General features: G+C 46.4%; 2 protein-coding genes across 4 annotated transcripts in view; both read left to right on the top strand.

Moving 5' to 3' along the window:
- Rspo1 (R-spondin 1) overlaps positions 1–5484 on the top strand; it is a 63326-nt gene extending 57842 nt beyond the window's left edge. For all 3 annotated transcript variants that reach the window (XM_033767225.1, XM_033767224.1, XM_010625830.2), the window contains exons 3-6: positions 675–866; positions 2761–2910; positions 3193–3381; positions 4055–5484. In XM_033767225.1, coding sequence (XP_033623116.1) covers positions 675–866; positions 2761–2910; positions 3193–3381; positions 4055–4230 — 707 coding nt within the window. In that variant the 3' untranslated portion in view covers positions 4231–5484. The remainder of the gene's footprint in view (positions 1–674; positions 867–2760; positions 2911–3192; positions 3382–4054) is intronic.
- An 11556-nt stretch (positions 5485–17040) lies between these two features.
- Positions 17041–25067, top strand: part of Gnl2 (G protein nucleolar 2) — a 23937-nt gene continuing 15910 nt past the window's right edge. The window contains exons 1-5 of the mRNA XM_010625828.3: positions 17041–17259; positions 18742–18826; positions 19949–20043; positions 21676–21815; positions 24667–24851. Of these exons, the coding sequence (XP_010624130.1) occupies positions 17196–17259; positions 18742–18826; positions 19949–20043; positions 21676–21815; positions 24667–24851 (569 nt within the window). The 5' untranslated portion in view covers positions 17041–17195. The remainder of the gene's footprint in view (positions 17260–18741; positions 18827–19948; positions 20044–21675; positions 21816–24666; positions 24852–25067) is intronic.

Genomic DNA, 25067 nt, shown 5'->3' with positions numbered 1-25067 from the left:
AATTCACAACAAAAAAAAAAAAAAAAAAAAAAAAAAGAGGCCTCTATACATTGCCAAATGTCCCCTGGGGAACAAAATCATCCCTGATTGGGACCACTATTCCAGACGCACATTATTTTAGTTGTTTTCCTTCTCTGGCTAGGTGGCTCTTTTCTCAGCTAGTTTAATCCATGCTCTCTCTTGCCCTTAAAACTGTATCAGACATCAGCCAGGCATGGTGGCACATGCTTGTAATCGCAGTACCCAGGAGGCTGAGGCAGGAATGTCACTGTGAGTTTGAGGCCAGCCTGGATTGCATAGTGAGACCCTGTTTCAAAAAACAAAAAAAACCCTCCTTTCATACCTGAGGCTGAATTTTCCTTTCTCTGGGGAGAGTCAAGTAAGTTCCAAGAAGGGTGGGGGATGAAAGAGCCAGCCTAGAAGAGGCCCTTGTGGAGGAGCTGGGAAGGCAGTGGGATCGATGACAGCCCCTGCTCGGGGCATCTACCTCAATCCCTGGAGAGAGATGGCTGGGGACGTGCAGAAAGTGGCTTCGCAGAGAGCTGCCAGCCAGGCCTGTGCTTTCTGAGAATCACAATCCTGGGATGGAATGAAACTCCCTGTACCCTCCTTGGGTCCCTATGGGACCTTGGAAAGATGCGCTCTCTCCTCCAGCTACCTTCTCACCCTTGCAGTCAGCGCTGAGGGGAGCCAAGCCTGCGCCAAGGGCTGTGAGCTCTGCTCCGAGGTCAACGGCTGCCTCAAGTGCTCACCCAAGCTGTTCATCCTGCTGGAGCGGAACGACATCCGCCAGGTGGGCGTCTGCTTGCCGTCCTGCCCGCCTGGATACTTTGACGCCCGCAACCCCGACATGAACAAGTGCATCAGTGAGTGTGGGCAAGCCGAAGAGGGGCCCTGGAGACCGCACCCTGGGAGAGGGTACTTTGAACTATTGGTGGGCCGTGAGGGACACAGAGGTGACACCGATGAGAGACGAGGCTCCTGATTCATGTCTCACACTGCCAGCATGACATCTCCCCGGACGTCCCACCCATGTTTCCAGCTCTGTGTCCAAACCAGAACCCACGTGCTCCCGCTCACCTGCCCCATGTCTGTTCCCGCAGGTCACTCTCTGTGTCCCCACTCGTCCCCCAAGCCATAGACCTGACAGCCAACCTCTCACACGTGCTGCTTCCACCCACCCACCCAGTCGATAGCCATCTCCTTCCCACTCCGCGCAGTGGTCTTAGCAGTGCTCCTCCCCTGGACCTCTGCAGGGCTTGCCCATCTGTCCTGCAATCTGCCCTCTGCCCTGCAGCTGGAAAGATGCTTCTGAGAATACAGCCTATCCCAACCCACTTCCGCTGGAGACCACTGCGGGCTCCATGCTGGCTGCAGGGAAATCCAAGTCTGACCAGCCTGCTCCTTCACCCCCTTCTCCCCCTTGGTCTTCTGGCTCCCCTGTGCCACACCAGCTACAGTGCCACATGCTCTGAGACACGGCCTGTCCTTTCTCTACGCCGTCTCTGTAACCTCATCTGTGACATACCAGGGGACACAGTGAACACACCTGAGCGAACAATGCCAGTGTCCCCTCCAATCCGTTCCTGACTTTGTGGTTTAGAACACATTTCCAAATCTCGTGAAAGTTGAGCCTCACCACAACCTTCGGAGGGAGACAGGGCGAAAGGGACAGTACCGTTCATGGCTGACACCAGGGGCTGGAAGGGGAGGTGATGGGCTCCAGCTTAGCCACCTGCTTTCCAACCTCAACTCTTATTCACTGTGTGACCCTGAGCGTATCTCAGCCTCCTAGCACCTCATCTTTAGAAGGCCACTAGTAGTATTTCCCCCCTGGGGTTGTTGTGAGACGGTGACACTCGATGCATTTTATTAGCAACCAAAGCCAGGAGTCAGAGCACTGGGGAAGAAAGGAGGGATGGAAGAGGGAGCCGAGGCTGAAACAGCCACAGAGGTTGGGAGGTGCAGAGGAAGCTGGAACAGGGAGCTTGGCAGGATGGAAGTTTGTCCTCTCGGTCTTCAGGGTGTTGGGAGGCGGGGGGTTCCTGGCTGTGCCAGCTGCTTCAAAACAGACGGCCTGGGGCTCAGGTGCCAGACACTGGGATGAAGCCAGCCCTACCTACAATCCGGGAAGGGAGGGATTGTGAAAGACCTGCCTGGCCCCAGCCAAGCCCTACATAACCCACCCTCCCCGCAGAGGAGGGAGTTGGCGGGAGGGAATCAGGGAGGGACCCACAAGTCCAACCAAGGTGGGTCCTGGAACTTGGCCTTACACAAGAAGAGGAATTTGCCCTGGGATTGCTCCCTGCTCCTCTGAGCGGATTCCTTCTGCCTCAGGCCCAGAGAAGCCGAGCTGGGATGCTGTGGATGCCTAACAATGTGGGGAGAGGGGTCCACCCAGCCTCTCTGTAGGTGCTGCTTTGCTCCTCAGTTCCTCTGGTTGGGGGTAGGCATGAGATGGGACGCCATAAAACATTCCTGTCACACTCCACCGAGCCCAGGGGGCCCCCTCCACCAATGAAACCGGCTCTCTTGGGCCTCATCTTGGGTTCCAAGGCTTGATCTTGAGTTCAGGTCTGGGTTGGCTGATGGTGGCGAGAGTCCCAGTCAGCCCTTGGGGACAGCCGCTTTTCCTCTCCTCCCAGGACCCCTCAGCTGTAATCACAGATGTACCGCGAAGTCCTGGCCTCCATGTGGGTGGGCGTGAGGGGAGTGTCCGTGGCAGGCCGGCCCGAGGTCCTCATTTGGTCCTGTTCACAGAATGCAAGATTGAGCACTGTGAGGCCTGCTTCAGCCACAACTTCTGCACCAAGTGTCAGGAGGGCCGGTATTTGCACAAGGGTCGCTGCTACCCAACCTGTCCCGAGGGCTCCACCCCCACAAACGGCACCATGGAGTGCAGCAGTCCTGGTAAGCTGCAGTGGGTGCTGCAGGCAGAGTCTAGGACCCCAGGCTGAGGGGCGGGATGGGGATCTTGCCCGAAATCTCATGGGCTGGGACGTTGCGCCCAGAAAGCTTAACCCACCCCATCTTCTGAGGTTGCCGTGTGGCCCTTTCTACCTTCCAGGCTAAAGATGTTTGGCCTGAGCGCCAGGCTGAGGGCAGGTGGGTGAGGCTCCCCTGAGGTTTCCGGATGGGGGAGGAGAGCCCCTCCTCCTCTGCCCTCTCTCCTGTTCCCTCTCCTCCTGCCAGCACAATGTGAAATGAGTGAGTGGTCCCCATGGGGGCCCTGCTCCAAGAAGAAGAAGCTCTGCGGCTTCCGGAAGGGCTCTGAGGAGCGGACACGCCGAGTGCTCCATGCTCCCGGGGGGGACCACACCACCTGCTCTGAGACCAAGGAGACACGGAGGTGCACGGTGCAGAGGACGCCATGTCCTAATGGTGAGCTGTAGCCTCTGTTTCCCTGGGGTCCAGTCACCTCCGCAGCCTGCCCAGTACTCATAACAAGGCCAGATGAAGAGTCCTCAACTCCAGGCCTCATGCTGCCCAAGCTGGAGGCTGTGTCTTGACAGAGAGCAGTGCCCAGAACCATGTGGCAGGAGCTGGCAGCTCCTGTGATCTCCATCCCTGCAGTGCCCCCATTTCTGGTGGACGTTCACGCTAGAAGGATGCTTGGAGGTCGGGTGAGGGGTGGGTTAAGCCTCAGATGTACAGTGATTCAAACATCACACAGCCTGCAGTTGGCAATGAGGTCGCTGCTGCTCCTTGCCTGGCCCCAGAGGTGACAGGTGGGGGGGTGGACAGCCTATTCTGAGCTGCCCTGAACAGCTGGGAGGCACTGTAGGCTCACAGAGACCCAAAGGGTGGGAAGGACATGAGGAAGGGAGGGTGTTTGGTGTCCACTGAGGGGTAGGGAAAGAAGAGACTCAGACCGCCTCTCAGTCCTCATGCTGTTCAGGCTTCTAGTGGCTCCTGGTCGGAGGAGGCCTTGTGGTGACCGGAGTCTCCAGGTCTCCTCACCAGGCTTCCTTGCTGCCCTGCTCCCAGGGTCCTTGTCCTGCCCAGGGTCTCTGTACGTTCTTGCTGATTCTTCCCACTTTCTGGGTTGTCGCAGGACAGAAGAGGAGGAAGGGAGGCCAGGGCCGGCGGGAGAACACCAACAGGAACCCCAGGAGGAAGGAGAACAAGGAGACCAGCCCAAGCTCTCGAAGACACAAAGGGCAGCAGCAGCTGCCACAGCAGCCACAGCCAGGGACAGTGGGGCCACTCACATCTGCTGGGCCCAGCTAAGCATGGGATCCAGCCTCCAGGCCCACGCCGAAGAACCCCACGCTGCTCTGCCTGAGGAAAGCGTCCCAGAACAGGAGCCTCGGGGGCATATCCAGCCGCGCATGCACACACAGCCATGTCCACATGTGCAACCAGACATATACACGCATGTGCTCATGCACACACAACTGAGGCCACCAGAAGACGCTTCCACCCAGTGGCCCAGCAGTTCACACCTGGCGTACAGTGCACACAGTGGATGTGTCAGACCGTTTCCCAGCCTCCAAAGCCAAACCTGGCAGCGTGGAACTTTCTGGAGAAGCTACTGGGATGGCACCTGCCGCATGTGGTGGACCAGCGAAGGCCTGAGGACCGCTGCGGGAGAACTCATCCTACCCCGTTCGGCACACCAGCTGTGTGACTTTATCCTTGGAGAATATCCCAACACATCTGTGATGCATATCAGGGCTGACCTGACTCAAAAAAACTGCTTAAAGGTTTATTTCAAATTAAAAAGAAAAAATCGATTGACAACAGTACTTAGGCACCATGTTCCTTTTCAGGTTGTGAGGATGGGAGTGGGTGGTGGCAGGGCTGAATGTCAAGACACCCTGAACAGCCTCTGCAACAGAGGGTCCAGAGCAGGAGGAAAACTTCAGGAAGACTCTCGGGGTGGTAACCAGGGCCTCTTCACGCTCTTTACTCGGAGTGTGGTCTGTGGACCGACGTAGCATTGTCACCAGGTACTTGATAGGAATGAGTGTCTCGGGTCCCATCCTGGACAGCATGGACCAGGACCTGCATTTAACAGCGTTCCTCGTGATTGCTGTGTGTATCTGAGATCAAGAGGCACTGTTCTGATTCCTCCTAAGGGGACCAAAAGCCCCAGGGCCAGCTCAAAGGAGCACTTTCCATTTGGGAGGGGCAGAGTCCACACGCTGTGCAGGTCAGTGTAGGCGAAGAAGAGCGCTCTGCAACAGTTGGGGATGGTCCCGCCGGTTAGAGGCAAGGCAGTGAGTGGAACCTTCTGTGGCATCCTGGTGTCCACGTGCTGGGCTGGCTGGCTTCTGGGCCTTGCTCTCACGGACCTTAGAGGTCGGTGGGAGAGACAGGTCTGCATCAAGGAATCAGACCAATAAGTGCATGACTGCAGATAGATGGAGCTGGGGCAGGCAAATCCTGGCGCATGCACGCCCGGAAGAATGTGAATACAATTAAATACAAACCAAAAACTTCATCTCAGTGAGGCTTTCTCAGGAGGGGGTGGTATCTGAGCCAAGCTCTGAAGGACGAATGAAAGATTTAAGACAAAGTCTGGGGGAGTAGCATTCTAGACTGGCATGCCCGGCAGAAGTACGCGAGCCTCATGTGTAATTTAAAATCCTCTGGTAGCCGTAATTTAACCAAACATTGGTTGTCTATCCAAATATATGCAAAATAGTATCTTTTTAACATGTAATCAACATAAAAATTTTTTGAGAGTTCTTTTTTTACATTTTTAAGACTTTTTATTTTTCTGTTTTTGAAAGTCTTTTTTTTTTTTTTTTTGGTTTTTGAGACAGGGTCTCACTATGTAGTTTTGAGACTGACCTGGAACTCACTATGTAGCCCAGGCTCGTCTCAAACTCTCAGTGATCCTCCTGCCTCAGCCTCCCAAGTGCTGAACAGAGTCTTGGTATGTATTTCAGGACAGCCTCAAATTCAGGATGTAGCCCACACCGGCCCTGAATGTGTAATCTTCCTGCCTCAGCCTCTCAAGTTCTGGGATTACAGGGATGTACTACCATTCCCAGCTTAAACTAAGTCTCAACATTTTCCATGTATTTTTACATTTATAGCATAACTTCACTTGAATGCTCAAATTTTCACCAGAAATATTTGATCTATGTTTAGACTTCATGAAAATTAAGGTTAAAGTAGAAAATTGCATACCCAAGTTATTTTAAGAGTACATCAGTTTTCCAATAACTAAATTGAATATTGAATATTCCCCACCCCAGGAAAGTCTCTGAATCTGCCTTGTAACAAGACCCCTCTTGTATTTAGTCAACATTGAGAGGCACTGCAAAAAGCTTTCTGCTAAAACAACACCCAAACAAGAATCCAGAGACTCAGCAGCGTCCAGGGATGAGCTGGAGCCTCCTGATCACCCGAGTCAGTTTGGTGATGCTCTGAGCCACCTGTCTTTGTTTCACCTCCTTGAACCCCATGAAGCTGCTCCTGGAGCTCCAGGCGGCTCAGAGAAGGAGGATGTGGCTCCAGAAGGTTCTGAGCCCACTTAGGCACATGCCACACCTCAGCTTCTACATCTGGGAAATTCTGGCCAGAGGAGATTCTGATACTGATGCCTCGTAGGCTTCCAGGCGTCCCCAGTGCAGCCCTGAATACGAGGGATGAGCCCGTGGACCTACTGTGTCTGTCTCACTTTGTTGCTTTTTGAGCTGGAGAAGACTGTGGGCCTCACAACATGGAGCCTTTACCTGCTCACAGCTCTAGAAGCATCACACTTGAGGCAGAGGCAGTAAGGGCAGAAAGCAGCCAGAGTTGGTCCAGAAATCAAACTTTGTGCTTTTGGGGGATGAGGGCTGGAGAGGGGAAGTCTATCTTTGTCAAGATGTAGGGTTGTAGACAGAAACAACACGTGACTGTATTTGGTTGTTACTTGGCCCCATCGTTATTTGTAAAATGTTAGTTTTTTCCTCTACCATATCACAGACTTGCCCAGACTAACACATTTCTGGCCACCTTACTCACTTCTAGTGCTGGTATGTTTCAGACCAAGTCTCCAGAGTATGGATTTGTTTTCCGTTTCACTATTTTGGTGATGAGGTCGTGTTTGGACTTTGTTTTTTAACTGGGATTTTTTTCTCCCCCCCTGGTTTGGTTTAGAACAATTGCCAGGGGATTTATAGAAAGGGTCAGCTTCTCAAGCCCCGTTACAAATCCCTGACACCTCAAGTTTCTGGTCCTGATGAGATTTAAGTTGAACATTTTAGTGAATGGTCGTTAGGAAGGGGGAAAACACGCAGGAAGTACAGGTTGCATTTTGCGGGACTAAACGGATTCATTGAAAAGGGCAGGGCAGGAGCACTGTATGGTCTCAGTGAACAAGAACAAAAGTCTAGTCATAGAGGAGTGAAAAAGATCTGAAGAATAGATGCCTAACGGGGTACTCAGACCTAACATACTGGAGTTGGGTGCATTCGATTTGGTGTGGTGTCCCTGCTGGCCTTCCCAAGGGAGAGAACCAACTCAGGGTGAAGAATAAGCAAGACTTGGCTGGAGGTTTGGGCGAGGCTTCTTCAGCACTGAGTTAGTGTCCTGTACTACACAGACCCTTGGATGAGCTGGCGGTGCTGGGGATGCTGGGAAAACTAGCAAACCGAGGCCCTGCTTCCTCTGGCACTCCTAGCCTACCAGGTTGGAGGCCACCATTATGACAGACTCCCGTCAATGGCTGAAGAAGGTGGCTTGGGTTATACTCTAGAGTCTTCCAGATCTTAAGTAGGAAATTGCAAAACAGGACTACATTTTGAAAGAGAAAGTATGTGAAAAATGGTTCCTCCCTCGCCTGGCCTGTTCGCTCTCCCTCCTGGGGCTCGGTGCGGGGAGGTGGGCGAGATGAATTCCTGGCCAGACAGGAAAGGGTAGAGCTCAGTCCCCAAGGGCTCTTCAGGCAAGCCTCCAGCAGATGCCAGCCTTTGACTATTGATTACTACTATCAGGATGTATTTTTTCCAACTGCTGAGCATCAGCCAATCCATGAAGAAGGCCCACTCTTTCCTCCGGCTGTTTTGTCTCCTGAAAGGGGTGGCTTCTGAGGACTTCCTCTGCAATTCAGTATGAAATGTGGGCTGTTGATTGAACACTTGGAATGTCTTCAGGTTGAGCCAGGCTTGTCCATAAAATAGGAGGCATTTTGGCAGTTCCAAGGCTCCTGGCACCCAGTCTTGGCCATTGCCTGGCTGTCTTCTTCAAGGAGCTAGAGTGGGCCTCCTGCCAGCATGCTTCCCTGGGAAACATCGAAGCCAGTTAAAGTCAACAATGAGTTTGTCTCCAAAAGGAATAAGCCAGCAGCCTCAGGGCAGGGGACCAAGAGGAGGGGGAACTGGGATTTGGGGGAAAGCAGGAGGTTAGGTGATGCTGGAGCAGCCAGACCATATCCAAGCCTGTCAAGCAAGATGGAGGCACAAGGAACAACGGGAATGCTTTCCCAGGCCAGCCCTGGAAGGCTCACTTGGCAAAAGTGGTGGCCATAAGGATGTCACAATGTCAGGAACCATGGGAAGTGTTCTTTCAAGGACTGGGAGCTGGAGCAAGATGGTTGGAAAGAGACTGGGATGATAGTGTGGGTGGGTCAGTGAGCTGCCGCTCAGCCGGCCCCAGACCTTTGTCATGGGCACATGAAGATGGTCATTTGGGCCGTGGAATGCCACTGTCTCATCTTGGAGGATTGGAAGGGAGAGGACTTGGTGTCATGGCTAATGGGCAATCAGGTCACCGTTGTTCCTGAACCCAAATTTTACCTATTTTTAACTTTAATTTTTGATTTTTTGAGACAGGGTCTTGCTATGTAGTTCAGGCTTACTGTGTAGCCCAGGCTGGCTTCGAACTTGTGATTCTCCTGCCTCAGTCTTCTGAGTGCTGGGATTACAGGCATGCACCACCATGCCCAGCTTTTATTTTTTGTTGTTGTTTTTTGAGATGGGATGCCACCATATAATTCAAACTGGCCTTAAACCTGTAGTCCTCCTGACTCAGCCTCTCAGATGCTGGGATTACATGCATGTGCCAATATCTTCATCTGAACAGCTCTACCTGTTAGATTCCTTTCTGAGGAACTTACAAGCGAATAAGAGTCCCTGACCATGTCAGGGTCTCACTTGTACCCTCCTTGATGCCCTTCCTAAGGGGCACTGGACTGGTGCACAATGGTGCTGAGGAGCCAGTGGCACAGCAAAGCCAAAAGAAAGTGGCTCCGTGAGACAAGCTGGAGCTACAGACACCTATCTGTGGGCACCGGTGTACAGTCTCAGCCATTCAGCCCCGTCGAAGGCTCAGCACGAAGGAAGACAGCCACCCCTCTCTCCTTTGGACAAGAAGGCTGATAAAAACTGCTTGTTCCAGGTTAGGACACACATGACCCATCTGGCTCAGACCTCGGAGACGCCTCGGGGACTTAGAGACCCTGGCAACAACTGCCCTGAATATACACTTGGCCTTCCTCCCAAGGGCAGGACCATCACCGATACTCGGCGCTCTATTTCTCTTGCGCCCTCACATTCACTCTCGCAGGATATTGTTCTGTATGAGGTATTTGCCTACCATGCATATTTACAATTTTTTTCCTGCCACCAAACCAACAAAACGTCCGCAGACTTTGCACTCAGTTTCCCACAAGGACATTCTCACAGCAGTCCAACGATCCACCCTTCTCCTCCTGTTTCTCCCCCACCCCCCGTTTCCCCTTTCTTCTCTTTTCCCAAACCTACTTCATCCTACTTCTGATCCCCCTTCCTCCTGGCTGACGCTGGCTTATCTGCTATCTTGGATAGTCTTTCCCACCTACTCCACCACCACCCTGCACAGCTGTAGGTTCTTCACGGCCGTGATTCACCCAGGGTATCTGACCAATGGCATTTGCTTTTTGCGATTATGGGACAGATGTTGAGTGAATGAATAAAAGTGAATGGATGGAAAGGTCCTGCTTGGATGCTCCCCTGTCCTGTCCCTAGAAGTGATGATTATTCCTTAGAATAATAAAACTTAGACCAGCATCAAAGATAACACTGGACCCAAAACAACCTGGCTTCAGACTTTTTGTCATTTGGCCACCCCTGCTTATGACAACCCAGCTTTCCAAGGGTACCTCCTGCTGCTCCTGCCCCTACCCCATCCATCAACTCTTCTGTTCAGAGTTAGGTACTGTACCTAATACAAAAGGACCTTCACATTTCAGTGCTGGTGTGCGTGCTATTTCCTCCCCTACAAGTGTCTCTGCCACACTCATTTGTACATCTTCTACTCCTATTAGAATATTGAATGTCTACTCCAGAGAGCAGGAAGGACCTAGGGGATCCATCACTGCAATTTCTGCTCTTTCCCACATCTCCAGAGGCTGTGGATGTGGCTAGAAACGTATCACAATGGCAAGCAGTTATGTAGCATGGGCACTATGTCAAGCTTTTTATTTGCAGTGCTTTACTTGATCCCTTGGTACAGCCCCGTGAGGGGATATCATTGTTATGCCTCTTTCACAGATGAGAAAACTGAGGCACAAGAGCTGAAAGGGGGCATCCAAGGGCACAGCTAAGAAACAGTGAAGTTAGGTGGGAACCCAGGCCATGTGGTCCTGATATCACCTAATTAGTGGCAAAACTGGTATCTGGTAGATCCTTTTCCCCTCGTGAGTGTCGTGGTATCCAACCTGTTCAGCGTCTCACTCATTTGCTGGCAGAGGAGCTCCAGGGCTTGGGTTATGTGTGGTCACCAACAATACCACTGAGACCACAAGGGCCCTCACCAGCCTCGGCCTTGCCCCCTGAGCCCGTCGTCAGCATCCATTACTTGCGAAGCTGCTCAAAACCATTTGACCAGCACCACAGCAGCCAGGTTCTGCCTCGCTTTCTGCCTCAATGGCTACCTCAGGGTGCTCCTCATGCCGCCCATACCAGGTGCACCCACTGAAGGCCCCAGTGCCCCAGAACTACATTGGGCAAAGCAGACATCCTCTCGCCTCTATTTTGTATCATGCTTTGACTCAAGGTCACCAAAGCAGTCTCACGGGGACTGAATCAAAGGATGTTTTGGGTTCCTGCTTGGAGCCTCCTACTCTGGAATTAGAGAAAAAAAATCCCAGGGTTTGGCTAGGGTCCTGACAGATCAAGGGTGCTTCCCCAGATTCCATTTATCCTCCAGGGAGGGCTCTCTCTGCACACCCTCCGCTCCATGAAATTTACTCCTCTGTACAGAGCCCCCTGCTGGCGACACTCAGATATGCAGAGGGCCCCGTTTGAATCCTCAAGGAAGACTATGCGTATCAAGACCGGCAACATTCACTCTCCGACAGCAATGACAGCCAGAGTCACGGGATAGTTACACGCCTGTTCAGTCCACAGAATGCACACCAGCACCCTAGATGCAGCTTGTATGCAAGCTTCTGTAAAGGGCCAGGGAGTAAATATTTTAGGGTTTGAGGGTCATATGTCACCTGCTGTAGAAATTCCATCTCTCTTTTATAGAGTAAAAGCCCTCAAAGGCCATCTATAAGGTGGCTTTGTTCCAATAAAACTCTATTAACCCTGGAAATTTAATTTCATATCATTTTCATGTGTCACAAAGTATTGTTTTTATTTTGACTTTTTTCAACCATTTAAAAATGTGAAGTCCATTCTTTGATGTTAGGCCTTATTAAAGCAAGAAGTGGTGAGACTTGGCCAATGAGCTGCAGTCTGCCTCGCCCAGGGCTGAGAGGTAAGCTGCTTGCTTCTGTTCCTGCCAACCCTTATGCACTCCTAAGGGGCAGGGAAAAGTAGAAACTGTAGTCCCCAGGTCTTAGGCAGAGTAGAGAGGTAGCCCAGTGATTTGCCAAGCTCTAGCTAGAAGCCCAACTCTTAATTTTTGAGTCTCTCACATAGATACTTCAACTAGAAGCTCCCTCCATTCTGGCTTCCACATTGTTATGGAACAGTTGCTTTTTCAATGATGAGGGAGTGACAGACTTGTCTTTTTCTAATCAGGGTTCTAAAACGTACATAAGTAATCTCTTAAGCCACTCTGCCTCTGCTGCTGTAAGGTATTCATGCTACCTTTCTCCCACACTTTGGCCTGAATTATATGATTTTGTTCCCAGTCTAGACTCGGCCCAACAAGGGAGCAAGAGGAATGGAAGAGGTCAAGGAACATCTCCAGTGTCTTGCTGACTAGAAGCTGCCCTTAAGGCAAGACTGGCCTTCTGGTAGAGCTCTCCCTGACACGTTGGTTTTAGAAGTTGACTTTTCAGATTCTTTAACGTGACCTTATTCTTCTGGAAACAATCCAAGGGTCCTGGTTAACATTTTTTAAAAGTGTTTTCCTAAGGAAAAAGGAGGCGGTGGCAGGAGATGAGGGAGTACAGAATTACACAAAGATTTAGTCTAATGGCTTAAAAATCAAAAGGATCATTGGACTCATAGATATCAAGTGTAATAGGAAACACACCGATCCTAGAGAGATGACTTAATATGGGCCCTGAAACCTCTTTGGAGCTTAAACAATTACCTGCAATTTGGAATTATACTTTAAATTCCCACATAACTGTGTGTTCTGGATCCATCTCTCAGGACATGGCCAGCAACTTTGTGTTATCTAAACCAGCCTGAAAATTAGAGGCCATTAACAGCATGTCATGAAAGTGCTTCTCAGTTTTTTCATAAGCAGAATATGCCTAGTACCACAGGGGTCCAGTGATAGGGAGGAACAATATGCTGCTAGTTATTTTTCCAAATCTTAATCTAAACGTCTTTTTGAAGAGCTCTTTACCCAGCGATGAGCTGAATGCCAAGACTAACACAGAGTGTTTTTCCCACTTACAAGTGGTGAACAGATACACCACCAGAAGAGACGTCCCTTAGGGTCCCTAGAGGAGTCTCAGTCATTTTTCATAGTTAGCCAGTTTGCCGACTTGGTACATCCTTATCCAAAAACTTCCCAAGAATCCTAGATTGAAAAGTGACAGCAATTTAGCCAGTGAAGCCTCCGTCTAACACATGTTATTATCCTTATACTGGCTGGTAAACTCTTGAAACTGTATTACCAAGGACTCTCTCCTTTTTTGTATTTTGTTTTGTTTTGTGTTTGGTACCAGGGATCAAACTCATGTCCTTGCACTAATGGGGCAGGTGGCAGAATCTCTGAGCTAAATCCCCAGACCTTTCTCTCCTTTTGTTTTCTACAAATGAAACAAAACAAAACCCTGAAGTTGTATTCTGAGACCTTCTCTGTTCTTCCAAGGTCCAGAGCCTCCTGCTTGAGGACTAAGTCTTTTAGGCTTTGAGTGGCAGCCATTCCAGGATCTCACTTGTGGTCCCAGCGGACAGGGGTCAAAGCACTATGGACCCACCAAGCAAGAGACCCAAGGGGAGTGAACAGAGGAGCCTCTGCTGCAGTTCAACGGAGAAGCATAAACCAACAAGCTGGCACTAATTAAGAGCTAATGGCCTTACAATGGAGATTGCCAAAGGATAACGACCCTCCAGCTGCAGCATAAATGTCAAGACATTTGGGGCACAGCCAAGACATATATTTTCAGAGAGTATTAAACCTCTCTGCAGCCTTCCACACCCTGGCTTTGCTGGAAAAGCGAGAGGATGTTAAAATAGGTGAGGAAGATGCTGGATCTTCCAGAGTGCCTTCTGGCCTGTTGGGCTGGAAGCCTCAGGGTACCTTTTGGGATAGATTTTTGCTTTTTAGAATTAAAACTTTTGTGTATACAAGAATCACCAGGAGTTGGGGCTGGAGCTCAATGGTAGAGAGCTTGCCTGCCATGCACAAGACCCTAGATTCTTTCCCCAGCATGGGAAAAAATCATTAAAATGTAGGTTTTCTTAGCACTGCACCCCAAAGGAGTTGAATTTGGAAACTCTGAGGTGAACCTCAGTAATTTGCATTTTTAACCATTTCCCTAGGGTGATTCTGATGCTGACGGTGCTCAGACCATCCTCTGAAAGATGCTATTTTAGAAGCTGCTACAGTTTGCCATTCAACCCCAATAACAATGCTTTTTATAAACTGATGATGAAAATGAGACCAAGATTCTCTGCCTCTTATGAAAACACCAGAGCCAAACATGGCACAGGGCTGTTTCACAAAGGTAGCATTTTCATCCAATATCTGTCGGGCTCTTCCCATTTACACAAACCTGTGGTTGCTAGGAGCAAGACCTCAAGAGATGGAGAGCTAGCCCTAGATCTGGACAAAAAAAGAAAGCATCCCATCTGCTTGGTGCGTACCATGTCTTCAATGCCTTCCTATACTGTAACTCCTGCCATCATGCTGAAGTCTTGCAGAGTAGTTAAATTATTCCATTTGTTCTAAAGCAGAGGAATTGTATGCCTGGAGGTGTGTTGCCTTTGGTTGCCATAACACACACACACACACACACACACACACACACACACACACACACCCACACACCACAGAGAAAAGCTGGGAGTGGTGGCACACACCTCTAATCCCAGAACTCTAAGAGGCTGAGGCAGGAGGATAGCAAGTTTAAACTCAGCCTGGGCAATTCAGTGAGACTCTGTCTCAAAGAAAAGAAAGAAAAAAAAATATATATGTATGTATGTATAATGTATAATAAAATATACATATATCATAATAATATGATAAATATATATTAAAAAGGGCTAGTGATGTAGCTGTAGGTTAAATCCTCAGTACTGCAAAAAAGGGTGAGGGATAGCTCTGAAAATAATCTCTATATAATAACTATGCTAAGCAGGGCAGGCAAACTAAACCAGTAATTTAAGCTTCATCTATCTAATTCAATTGAGTTTTAAATTTTGTCTTTTAAGTTTTGAGATAGAGTTCCTCTAAATTACCCAGGCTGGCCTTAAACTTGCAATCCTCTAGCCTCAACCTCTCAAGTAGCTGGATTATAGGCATGCACCACCAGGCCTGGCTAGATTAGGTTTATTGTCTGCTGGTACAATTGAGGTTGGTTTTCAGAAATGGTGAAAGGATTGATGGGTCAAATCATAAAAATAGATGGCAAGTTTAAATTATAAACGTAAGCAGAGTATGAGAAAAGGAGAGAAACAAAAATCCATCGTATCATCTGGGAAAATGAAACTCCTTGGCAAGACTTCACAACAGCCTGATTCAAAATTTCATAATGAAATTATGTCTCTGATCAAAGCCTGCATGAGCTCATGGGCTGATTTTTGCCGTTTGTGTTTATTCTGGTTTGCACCAAGTTGAGGCATTAGAAACACATTAACCTCTCCGGGAGGAGGCTGTTGTACCCTTATTTGGGGGAAACAAAAGCACAGTGTGGGACAGAAGGGGGCATCTTCAGACCCTTGCTGAGCATGAAGTTTTCTCCGACTAGATCTCAGATTTTGCTCAGACACATGTCAGGGGCAAGGCCTTGCTAGCAAAATTGTATTTAATCTCAGAGCACTTGCCCTTAAGGCAATAAAAGGGAAGCTCAAGAGGAAAGAGATACATCTAACTCTCATCTAGGACATGTCCTGCTTTTGCTCTAGAAAGAAGTTTTTGGGTTTGTTTGTCTGTTTGAGAGTCAAAGAAATACTCCATCATCCCTCTCTCAACTAGAGCACCTCATTTTCTAAACAGTTGTTTGTTTTCTCAGATGGAACTGTACTGCAAATCACCACCCTTCCTCCCACTTGACTACATCTTCTCAGGTGTCACAATAGAGGGGTCTTCTTGGTTGAAACATTGGCATCTAGAGACTATTTTGGCCACTAAAAACAGAAACAGCTGGGTCTTACTGCCCTCTTTTGCCCTTGGGACAAGAAGCATTCCCTTCTCTGGTAATTCATTTAATGGATACCTATTGAGTCCTTACTTTGTTTCAGGAGCTTTTACTGATTTTTCAGGAAGCAGCGGGGGACAAGTTTACACAGTTCCTGCTTTCAGAAAGCTTACATTTTAGGGCCAGGGATTTAGCTCAGTGGTGGCACCACCTGCCTTGAAAAGCACAAGGTCCCCGCCACCTGCCTGGCAAGCGCAAGGACCGGAGTTCGACCCCCAGTACCAAAAAAAAAAAAAAAAAGATTACATTTTAGCTTTGAGGAAACAGCCAATAAACTTGCAAACAAATTATTTCATCAAATGAAATGAATAAAAGAATGCAACAGAATAATAGTTCAACAGTGGGAAGTCGATTTAGTCATTACACAAGGAAGACCCTTGGAAGGGTCGCCAGATAAAATACAGGGCACATAGTTCAATTTGATAGCAGGGACGGAACTCAGGACCTTTCTCTTGTGAGGCAGGCAGCAGAACCACTGAGCTAAATCCCCGGCCTCAATTTGAATGGCTGTTTATCAATGAAAAATTTTATGTCCCTGGTAATATTAGAGATATACTGTACTAGGACATTTTTTCATTCATTCTTTAATCTGATATCAGATATAACTGAGTGTCCTGTATTTTTATTTGCTAATTTTCGCAATCCTACCAGTAATGACATTTGAGCTAAGTAGTAACTGATAGAAGGAACCAGTTATGCAAAGATCCAGGGAAAGCGTGATTCAGATAAGAGAGAATGTGAAATACAATTGTCAGATAAAGAGACGGGGGTGAGACCACAGAATTCTGTAGGGACGGCAGGAGTTTGAATCGATTTCTCTAAGTGATGATAAGCCATAAAAGCCATACAAGCCATGAGACCTTTAGAGGTCTTCCCCACCCCTTTTTTGCGGTGCTGGGGATCGAACTCGGGGCCTGGACTCATGCTGAGAATGCGCAGCACCACTGAGCTACACCCCCCAACGTAGACTTGTGAGGAAGATGACCTGTTCTTGACGCTTGACTGTTATATACTCGGCCACTTTTGGAAGAGTTTAGGGGAAAAATTCAGAAGATAATTAAGTTTGCGCCATTGGCTTGACAGAGGCTTTTTTGCTGGGGTGGACCCAACTAGAAGTTCTGGGCCGCTCGTCTAGGGTAACTGGGAGGTTACTATGGAGGGGCAGCTTGGCGGTTGCTAAGGCAGAGGAGGGCGGAGCTCGACCCTGCCCAACTCCTAAACAGCAGGGGCGGGGCGGGACCAAGAGGAGGCGGAGCCAGGAGAGCTCGGGCACGCACCCCGAGCTCGCCGGAAGTCTGGAGGAGGAAGGGACGGGCGCGAGCGGAAGTGAGGTAGTCTCACGCTCTTGGTTCGGCCTGGTTCACGCGGCTCCCTTTGGCAGACCCAGGGAAGTTCCGAGGTCGTTTACCCAGTAGAGCCAGAGCAGTCATTTTCCTCCGGCAAGATGGTGAAGCCCAAGTACAAAGGACGGAGCACCATCAACCCCTCCAAGTCCAGCACCAACCCGGGTACGGGCGGCGGGGTTCGGCGGGGGTGGAGTTTGGAGGAACCACTGGGAAAGGCCGGAGGGCTACTGGGGGCCCTGAGTGGTGTTGCGTGGAGTCACCTCCGGCGGAGCGGCTGTGGGAGGTGAAAGGGACGAAAGGAAGTAGCGTTGCGATGTTTTCTCCACACTGGTGCTCTCGGAGGTCGACCCTTTGCCCGCCGGGCAGGCCGAGGTGGAGTCCTGGATCTCAAGTCGGGGAAAGTGAACGCTCAGGCCTCCCGCAGCCTTGGGTCCTCCTCCCCAGTTGTGAGATGCAGAGAAAGTCACGTTGAAAGTGGTGTAGGCCGACCCAGTGGGCCCTTACGTTTGACCATACTTTCCGCCACCTTAGCATTGGCCATTTACGTGAAAGAAGGGTTGTGGCTTTGGTCCCAGGAATCATCCCGTTCAGCAGAATGTATAGAAAACCTTACAGATAAATCAATACAGGTGACCATTTCAATACAGGTATTTTTGGAGTTGTGCATAAATTTGGGGGAGGAGTCCTTTCCAGTCAGGTTTAGTTAATAACTTTGTTTTTAAATGTAGAGTTTTTGACTACTTAATGCATGTCGAATATTTTTCTGGATCGATAATAAATTAACCCAGTTTGTGTAGATTATATTTTCGGAATGTTAGGCCTGAAAAGGCCCTCAGAGGTTATGATTTTTTTGAAGCTGCTGAGCAAAATTAGCTTAATGACTTGTCACATTTGGTGCACTTGGTGAATAGTAGAGCTGCCAGTCCTGTGACAGCTGTGTTTTCTACTTGATGAACAGACAGGTAATTTGAAGGGCTGCCAAAGTGAAAAGCTAGCTAGGTCGCGTTATCCTCTCGTGTGTTGGACATCCTTTTTCTGAGATGGAAAGCAAGAATAGCTACCTGTTTTGTTGTGGAGTAGACTAAAAAATCAACAATAACTTCCTAACTAGGAAATTAAGAAACTGGTACATAACGAACGCATTTTAAAACTGTGGTCCCCGCGGTGCCTTCCATGTACTAGGCGCTAAAGGTTTGTGAAAGTGAGACACAGATGAAGAGCAGATTTCAGTCACATGCTTGTGTTCAAATTCTAGTTCTGCTGGGTAGCAGCTGTGTACTTGGGAAAGGTGTGTGACCACTGTGCCTCAATTGTTTGATTCAGCATGGGCATAATATATCTCTGTGATTATTGTATGGATTAAGTGAGAATACCACCTGTAATATGGCTAGCACAGTGCCATAATTAGAGCTACAAAATGCTAACTTGCTATACACAATCCTACCGAATATTAAAGATCGTATCAGCTCTATCGTACCACGTAACTGTAACTAATTGCAGCAACATAGGCAGAGCGTGAAGATTTTGTGGTGAGGTAGCAGCTTGCCTAGTCTGGATGAGCTCCTTAGTGCATGTTGAGCAGGGACCATACTTAGATACTTGTAGGTTATTAAATAGTATACTATCTGCTTCTTCTGTTTCTAGATCGAATACAGGGAGCAGGAGGACAAAACATGAGGGACCGGGCTACAATCCGGCGCCTAAACATGTACAGGCAAAAGGAGCGCAGGTGAGCATTGGGCATTGTTGTCCTTTTTGCATTCCTTCCTGCCCTTGAGTTGGAGACAAAGCTTTTTATGTTCCCACTCCCACCTCCCCTGAATAGGAGTAGAATATATTCAAATAGTGTTGTTACAATAAATATCACTAATTTTTGGTTAAAGGAATTAGCAGTAGATGGTAAAAAGACTTTCACAATACTCTCCAACAAGTAGAGGTTTTTTGTTTTGTTTTGTTTTGTTTTTGGTACCAGGGATTGAACTTGGGACCTCAAGGCAGGTGGCCAAACCACTGAGCTAAATCCCCAGCGACAAGTAGAGGTCTTGTTCCTCATAGCCCAAATCTCCACAAATGGCACAATCTCAGACTTAAATATTGGGCCAGGGATGTAGCTCAGTGGTTCCACCGCCTGCCTCACAAGCAAAAGGACCTGAGTTCGATTCCCCATACTCCCCCCACAGAAAAAGCATCATGTGAAACAGAGTATATAGGACTGATTAGTTATAAAAACTGCCACAAAATGTGTTTCTTGGTGCCAAATTTTAGATCACAACATTGTGGCATTTGGACATTCATCCCAACTGAGTTCTGCTGAGGCAGCCTCCGCCCCAGGGACTTGCTGAGTGTGGCATTTTGCTAGCTGGTCTTAATTTCTTTCGTAATTAGATTCTTCATCTGTTCTAAAAGATGTGTCTAAAATACAAATGTCAATGAACTTAATCTGCATTAGTCACCTACTTTGCAGTTTGTTTTAGAATTTTGAGTTCCAGGATAAATCACCTTCTACTTAAAATTTATTTAAACCAGCTTTCAAATAATTACCCCCAAATTCAAGTATGTGATTTTTTTTTTTAAAAAAGCAAACAAACAGTAAATGGATTTTTAAACATCAGTATTGTTATTCATCTAGCAGAAATCATTACGTGCTCTGTTGCAAGAGGTTAAATGGCTTTTGGGCAATGTGTTTCAAATGTAGAAGTACTTTTTGTTTATTGAAATCTGTCTTTCATGATCATTTAAAGCCAAACCAAAAAAAAAAAAGTCCTTTTGATGGAAAAAGTATTCTGTAAACCAAACTTAGCTGTTGCCTTTCTTCTGTCATCAACCAAAATCTGTTATTTCCTCCATTTAGGAATAGTCGTGGTAAAGTGATTAAGCCTCTGCAGTATCAATCAACAGTGGCTTCTGGCACAGTGGCACGAGTAGAGCCAAATATTAAATGGTTTGGTGAGTCCCTGTTCCTTTGCTCTACAAAATGTATGAAAAAGACTAGAATGTTTAAATGTCTAAAAGGCAAGGAGTTTTTAGTGAGTGAAACCGTCAAGGATTGTGTGGGAGGAAGTAGTGGATTTTTTCATTGTCTTCCTTTTGAAGAGAACTCATTCTTAATTGTAAGCAAACCTTGTTAGGCAGATAAGACCATCCTTACTGACTAGCATTTGCAGACTTTGGAACTTTCATCTTTTAATATCTGGTTGCCTGGAGAGATTACTATTGAATGATGGCCTTGCAGCTGTGTTTATGCCTTAAGCTGGCAGAGTAGATGTTTTTATCCATCCTTCCAGGAGTGAGTGGGGGGGGGGTCTTTTATGGTTCTTCTTGGGGAACTCACTCTTCCTTTTAGTCCTTTACCTTGGCCATTGGTAAGATATATGATATCATTGTTTGCCTGGTGTTTTGGAAGAAAGTGGCAAGTTCCTTTGACTACCTTTTACATCTTTTGAAAAGATATGCCCTGAGCACTGCGACACAGAAAAATGTCAAAGAAGAGATTAGGGGTATAGTTTAGTGGTATTATTTAGGGTATAGTCAGTGGTTTACCTCATATACACAGGGCCAGCACCACCAAAAAAAGAAGACTCAGTAGGCATTTAGTATGGCAGGTGGGTACTGGGCCTCTATCCAGAGCTGCCAAATTTGGAATCAAGCTTTGGCATTTTTGTGACTGGGCAAGTTATTAAGCCTGTACATCAGTTTCCTCATTTCTACTTTTTTCTTTTTTCCGGTACTGGGGATCAAACTCAGAATCTCGTGCTTGCCAGGCAGGCCCTAGGGCCACTGAGCTACATCCCTGGCCCAGTTTCCTTATCTCTAAAATGAGAGTAGCCAGGCATGGTGTTGCACACCTGTAATCCCAACACTCAGGAGGCTGAGGTAGGAGGATCACCACAAGTTCACGGCCAGTCTGAACTACATAATGAGACCCTGTCTCTAAACACATACATACATACTATGTCATATAGCAGATAGTGTGTTCAACAAAAACATTAATTGCTATCATCAGTGCTTTGATATTTTTCATTTGTGCTTTATCAGGCTGTTGAATTCTTTCTTTGGGATCTGTCACTTAGAAGGTGTTCTCCCGGTTGTTTTAGGGTTTCATTTTATTCCCTCATGTGGATTTAATGGTTAATTTAATACTGTCAAGCTCTCACATCCTAAAAATTGTACCTGTGACTCCTGAGTTTTTGAGATTCTTGAGTTTGACTTTTCCAACTGATCAGTAGTGACTGGCTGTAGATTTCTCTGCCAAGAAGTAAGACATTTGTCAAAGCTCAGTTCTGTTCAGAGGTGTTTATTTTTCAGTTTCATCCAGTCAGGAAATTCAGCTTGGAAAACTACTGAAACACATTTGTGTGTCTGGGTTGATATCAGGCCTAGTTCATAGTATATAGTGCAGGAGAGGCAGGGTTTGTTTTTTTGGTTCTCCCCCTCAAGTTTGAAAATGGCTATAGGGGATGGAGATAAAAAGGCTTGGGTGAAGTAAAAGGGGGCTTGGGTGGTTGAGAATAATTTAAAATCTTGCCTTTTACTGTAGTGAAAATAAGTTATATAGCAACATTTTTGTTTGTAAAACAGGAAACACACGTGTGATTAAGCAGTCTTCATTACAGAAATTTCAAGAGGAAATGGATACAGTTCTGAAGGATCCATACAAAGTTGTCATGAAGCAAAGCAAGTTGCCAATGTCTCTTCTCCATGACCGAATCCAGCCTCATGTAAGATGTTGGATATCCTGGTGGTGGAGCTTTTGGGCAAACTGTATACTGCTATGTCTGTAATATAGGATTTATTTTTGGCCTTAATGCAACAGTGATGAACTTTCTAAGACTTCTCTTTTCCCATTTGTTAGGGGTCTCACTAGTAGTTAAGAATTGAGTTTTTCCAGGGAGGCGTTGTAGCGTAGTGGATCAAAATAGAGGTTTTGGAATGACTCTTGAATTTTAGTCATTTGTCTACTCTTAGGTTTCTCTGTGAGTTTTATCTTCCTGCCTGTGAAGATAACCTTACTCCTTGGCTATGGTTTACAGATAAAACACCTTGAAAGTGCTAGGCCCATAGTGAGCACATAGCACACCACCTAAATAGACAGTTGCTATTAGTAATATGACTTGTGTTGTTCATTTATTTTTGATAGACAAACTTAAATGGTAACGCCATCACACTATGGGGAAATGGACGAGCTGGAAGAAGGCCTTTGGTGCTGCACCCTTGCCAGCTTTTGTGAGATCTTAGGAGATTGTTTTCACTGGAAGGAAAGGATGTGTTCAGAGTGGTTGTTGATGGTTTAAGGCTGAAGTGCAGTAAGAACTGAATCTGGCTGGAGCATAGTGAGTTTCACATGGAACAAGGGAATGGCCTAATGTCTGCACGTTTTTACTTGTATTGAATATAATTCCCAGTTAGTTCCCAGAAATGTAGCTGGTACATACGCTTTCAGTTCCAGTATAGGGAGGGGAGGAAAACACTGACGTGCATACATGGATTAAACAGTTCAAAGAAAAGTGTTTACTTGCAGAACAAAATAAAAACCAAGGTTTGGTTATTGCCTCAGGTTTTGTCAATTATGTTGTGTTTTATGATGGACTGAAAGAATGGCACCTATTAGTAGAATGACTGTTTTCTTTTAGGGAAACACATGAGTGTAATTCATGAACCACAGACAAGTTGCTCATTTCCCTTGTTCTCTTTGTCTTTCGCTCTAAAGCTGTCTTCTAAGCAACTATCAAATCCTGTTTATGAGAAGAACAGAGCGGTTCTATTATGGATTTATTGCTTTGTTGCTTATTCCAGTTTTTCATTGCTCCTAAGGTTTAGTAGTTAAATATCTCATCTATAGAATGAAAGATCTGCAGCTGAGGCAGTCAGCTTATATTTTGATGTAGGAAAATCATATCTACTTAAAGTAGAGCCAGATGTAATAGTGGTAGATTCTTATAATCCAAGCACTCAGTAGGGTGAGGCAGGAGGATTGCTGCATAGTGAGTTCAAGGCCAGCCTGATCTACATAGTGAGATCCTGTCTCAAAAAAATAAAAAAGGAGAAGAGTAAAATGATGGGTTTTCTGCTTTGGCCTTAAAAACCCTTACCTGTTTACCTATTTTGTTTTGATGTGATAGCTGTTACATATTATAGACTCTAGTTCTATACAGTAATCATATCAGATGTGCTCTATCTGGTTTGCATTCATCTATATATGTATTAGAATTACTGTATTTTGGTAGCAATACAGTAAAAATAGTGTAACTTAAATTTTGCTTATGTACTTTAAGACAGGGTCTTGCTATGTAGCCTAGGCTAGCCTTGAACTTTTGGTGAGCCTCCTGCATCAGTCTCCCAAGTGCTGAGATTACAGGCATGCACCACCACACCTGACCCCTACTTACGTACTTTTAAAAGTATACTCTATGGTTGGCTTATACACAAAAACCATACATACTATACTTTGTAGGTTAAGAGGTTTTCAAAGACAATTTTGGTCATACTGAATTTTGCCTAGTGAAATTAGATCATCCTAGTTCCTACAGAAAATGTGGTTCTTGTGTTTGGGAAGGTGGCCTTGATTTGGAGGATAGCGAATAAACTAAGAGATGAGTTAGAGAATCTAAGCAAGTAATAGCAGCTTAAAGATTTTTAGAGATTGGAAAGGGAGATCCGTTAAAGTTCAGAAGCCACCGGACTTTGACTGTTACCCTGAGTTTCCTAGCTGTTGCTTACTGAGGAGCTGTACTGAAGGGAAGAGGGTGATTTTTATTTATTTATTTATTTATTTATTTATTTTGAGATGTTTTGCCAGCTCTTAACATTCTGTTACGTGATAGATCCTAACTCAAACTTCGACTTTTATCCTGCTTCAAGAATTCCTGTGCCTGTAACTCCTTTACAGGCACATCAAGTTCTAGTTAGTATCAGGTTGCTTTTATCACATCTAAACTATTATTTTGGACTTTTGCTAGATGTTTTTCATCTGAAGACTTTCCATGTGCATTTAATAAAAACGTTACCTAAATTAGAGAGAATGTTATCTGAAACTAAAATGCATCTTACAAAACAAGCAATTCCTTTTAGCCATGAAAGAAATTAACTTCCAAGAAAAAGTTGGCATTTACAGTTGGTTTTTAAAAAAACACAAATTCAAGCATGATTGTCCTTGACAATGAATTTGTGAATTTGGCAAATTTAATACACTTGTTTGAAAGCTCAAAAAACTGGTCAGAAAAGATAAATTAATTTTCATCATTGTGGTCTTAATTACATTTGACTAAAGTTTATGATAAATGAAATAAAGCAGAGTTTTGGCAGGTCTTACACAACTGTTCATGCTTACTTTATTTGTATTTTGTATTTCTCCAAGGAAGCCAAGAGAACTTCAGAATAAGAACAAGTGCTTATGGTATTTAAATAAACATTTCTGGCTTGAAACTAGACTGAATCATTGTTCTCATAGATTTTGGTGTGGGTTGAGCTTTTGAAAAATAAAAGCAGAAAATTTACTTTGGCTGGTTTTTAACTCTCTGCCTTTTCTCAGTGCATTCCTTAGTTTTACCTGTAATTCTCCTTTCCTGTTAGAACTCCAAGGTGCACATTCTTGACACTGAAAGTTTTGAAACTACATTTGGTCCTAAGTCACAGAGAAAGCGGCCAAATTTATTTGCGAGTGATATGCAGTCACTGATAGAAAAAGCTGAGATGTCCTCTGAGAGCTATGATAAGGACAAGGATCGCGATTTGGTGACCGAAGACACTGGTGTGAGGTACGCTTTTGAAGTTCATGTAGGTCTTGTCATTTGTTCCTCTGCTACAAAATGTCTTTTTTAAACATTTTGCCTATGCAAAATGTGACAATTTAACTCATAGACAGAGTTATCCTCTCCCCTTATATTAAAAGTATTGATGGGCCAGGGATTTAGCCACCTGCCTCACAAGCTCAAGGTCCCGAGTTTGATCCCCGTACCAAATATATATATTTT

This window comes from Fukomys damarensis, unplaced genomic scaffold (assembly GCF_012274545.1).
Source record: "Fukomys damarensis isolate Sample0158 unplaced genomic scaffold, DMR_v1.0_HiC HiC_scaffold_23, whole genome shotgun sequence".
Classification (NCBI taxonomy): Eukaryota; Metazoa; Chordata; class Mammalia; order Rodentia; family Bathyergidae; genus Fukomys; species Fukomys damarensis.
Note: the sequence above shows the minus strand (reverse complement) of the source record. Positions and strands in the feature narration are given on the sequence as shown.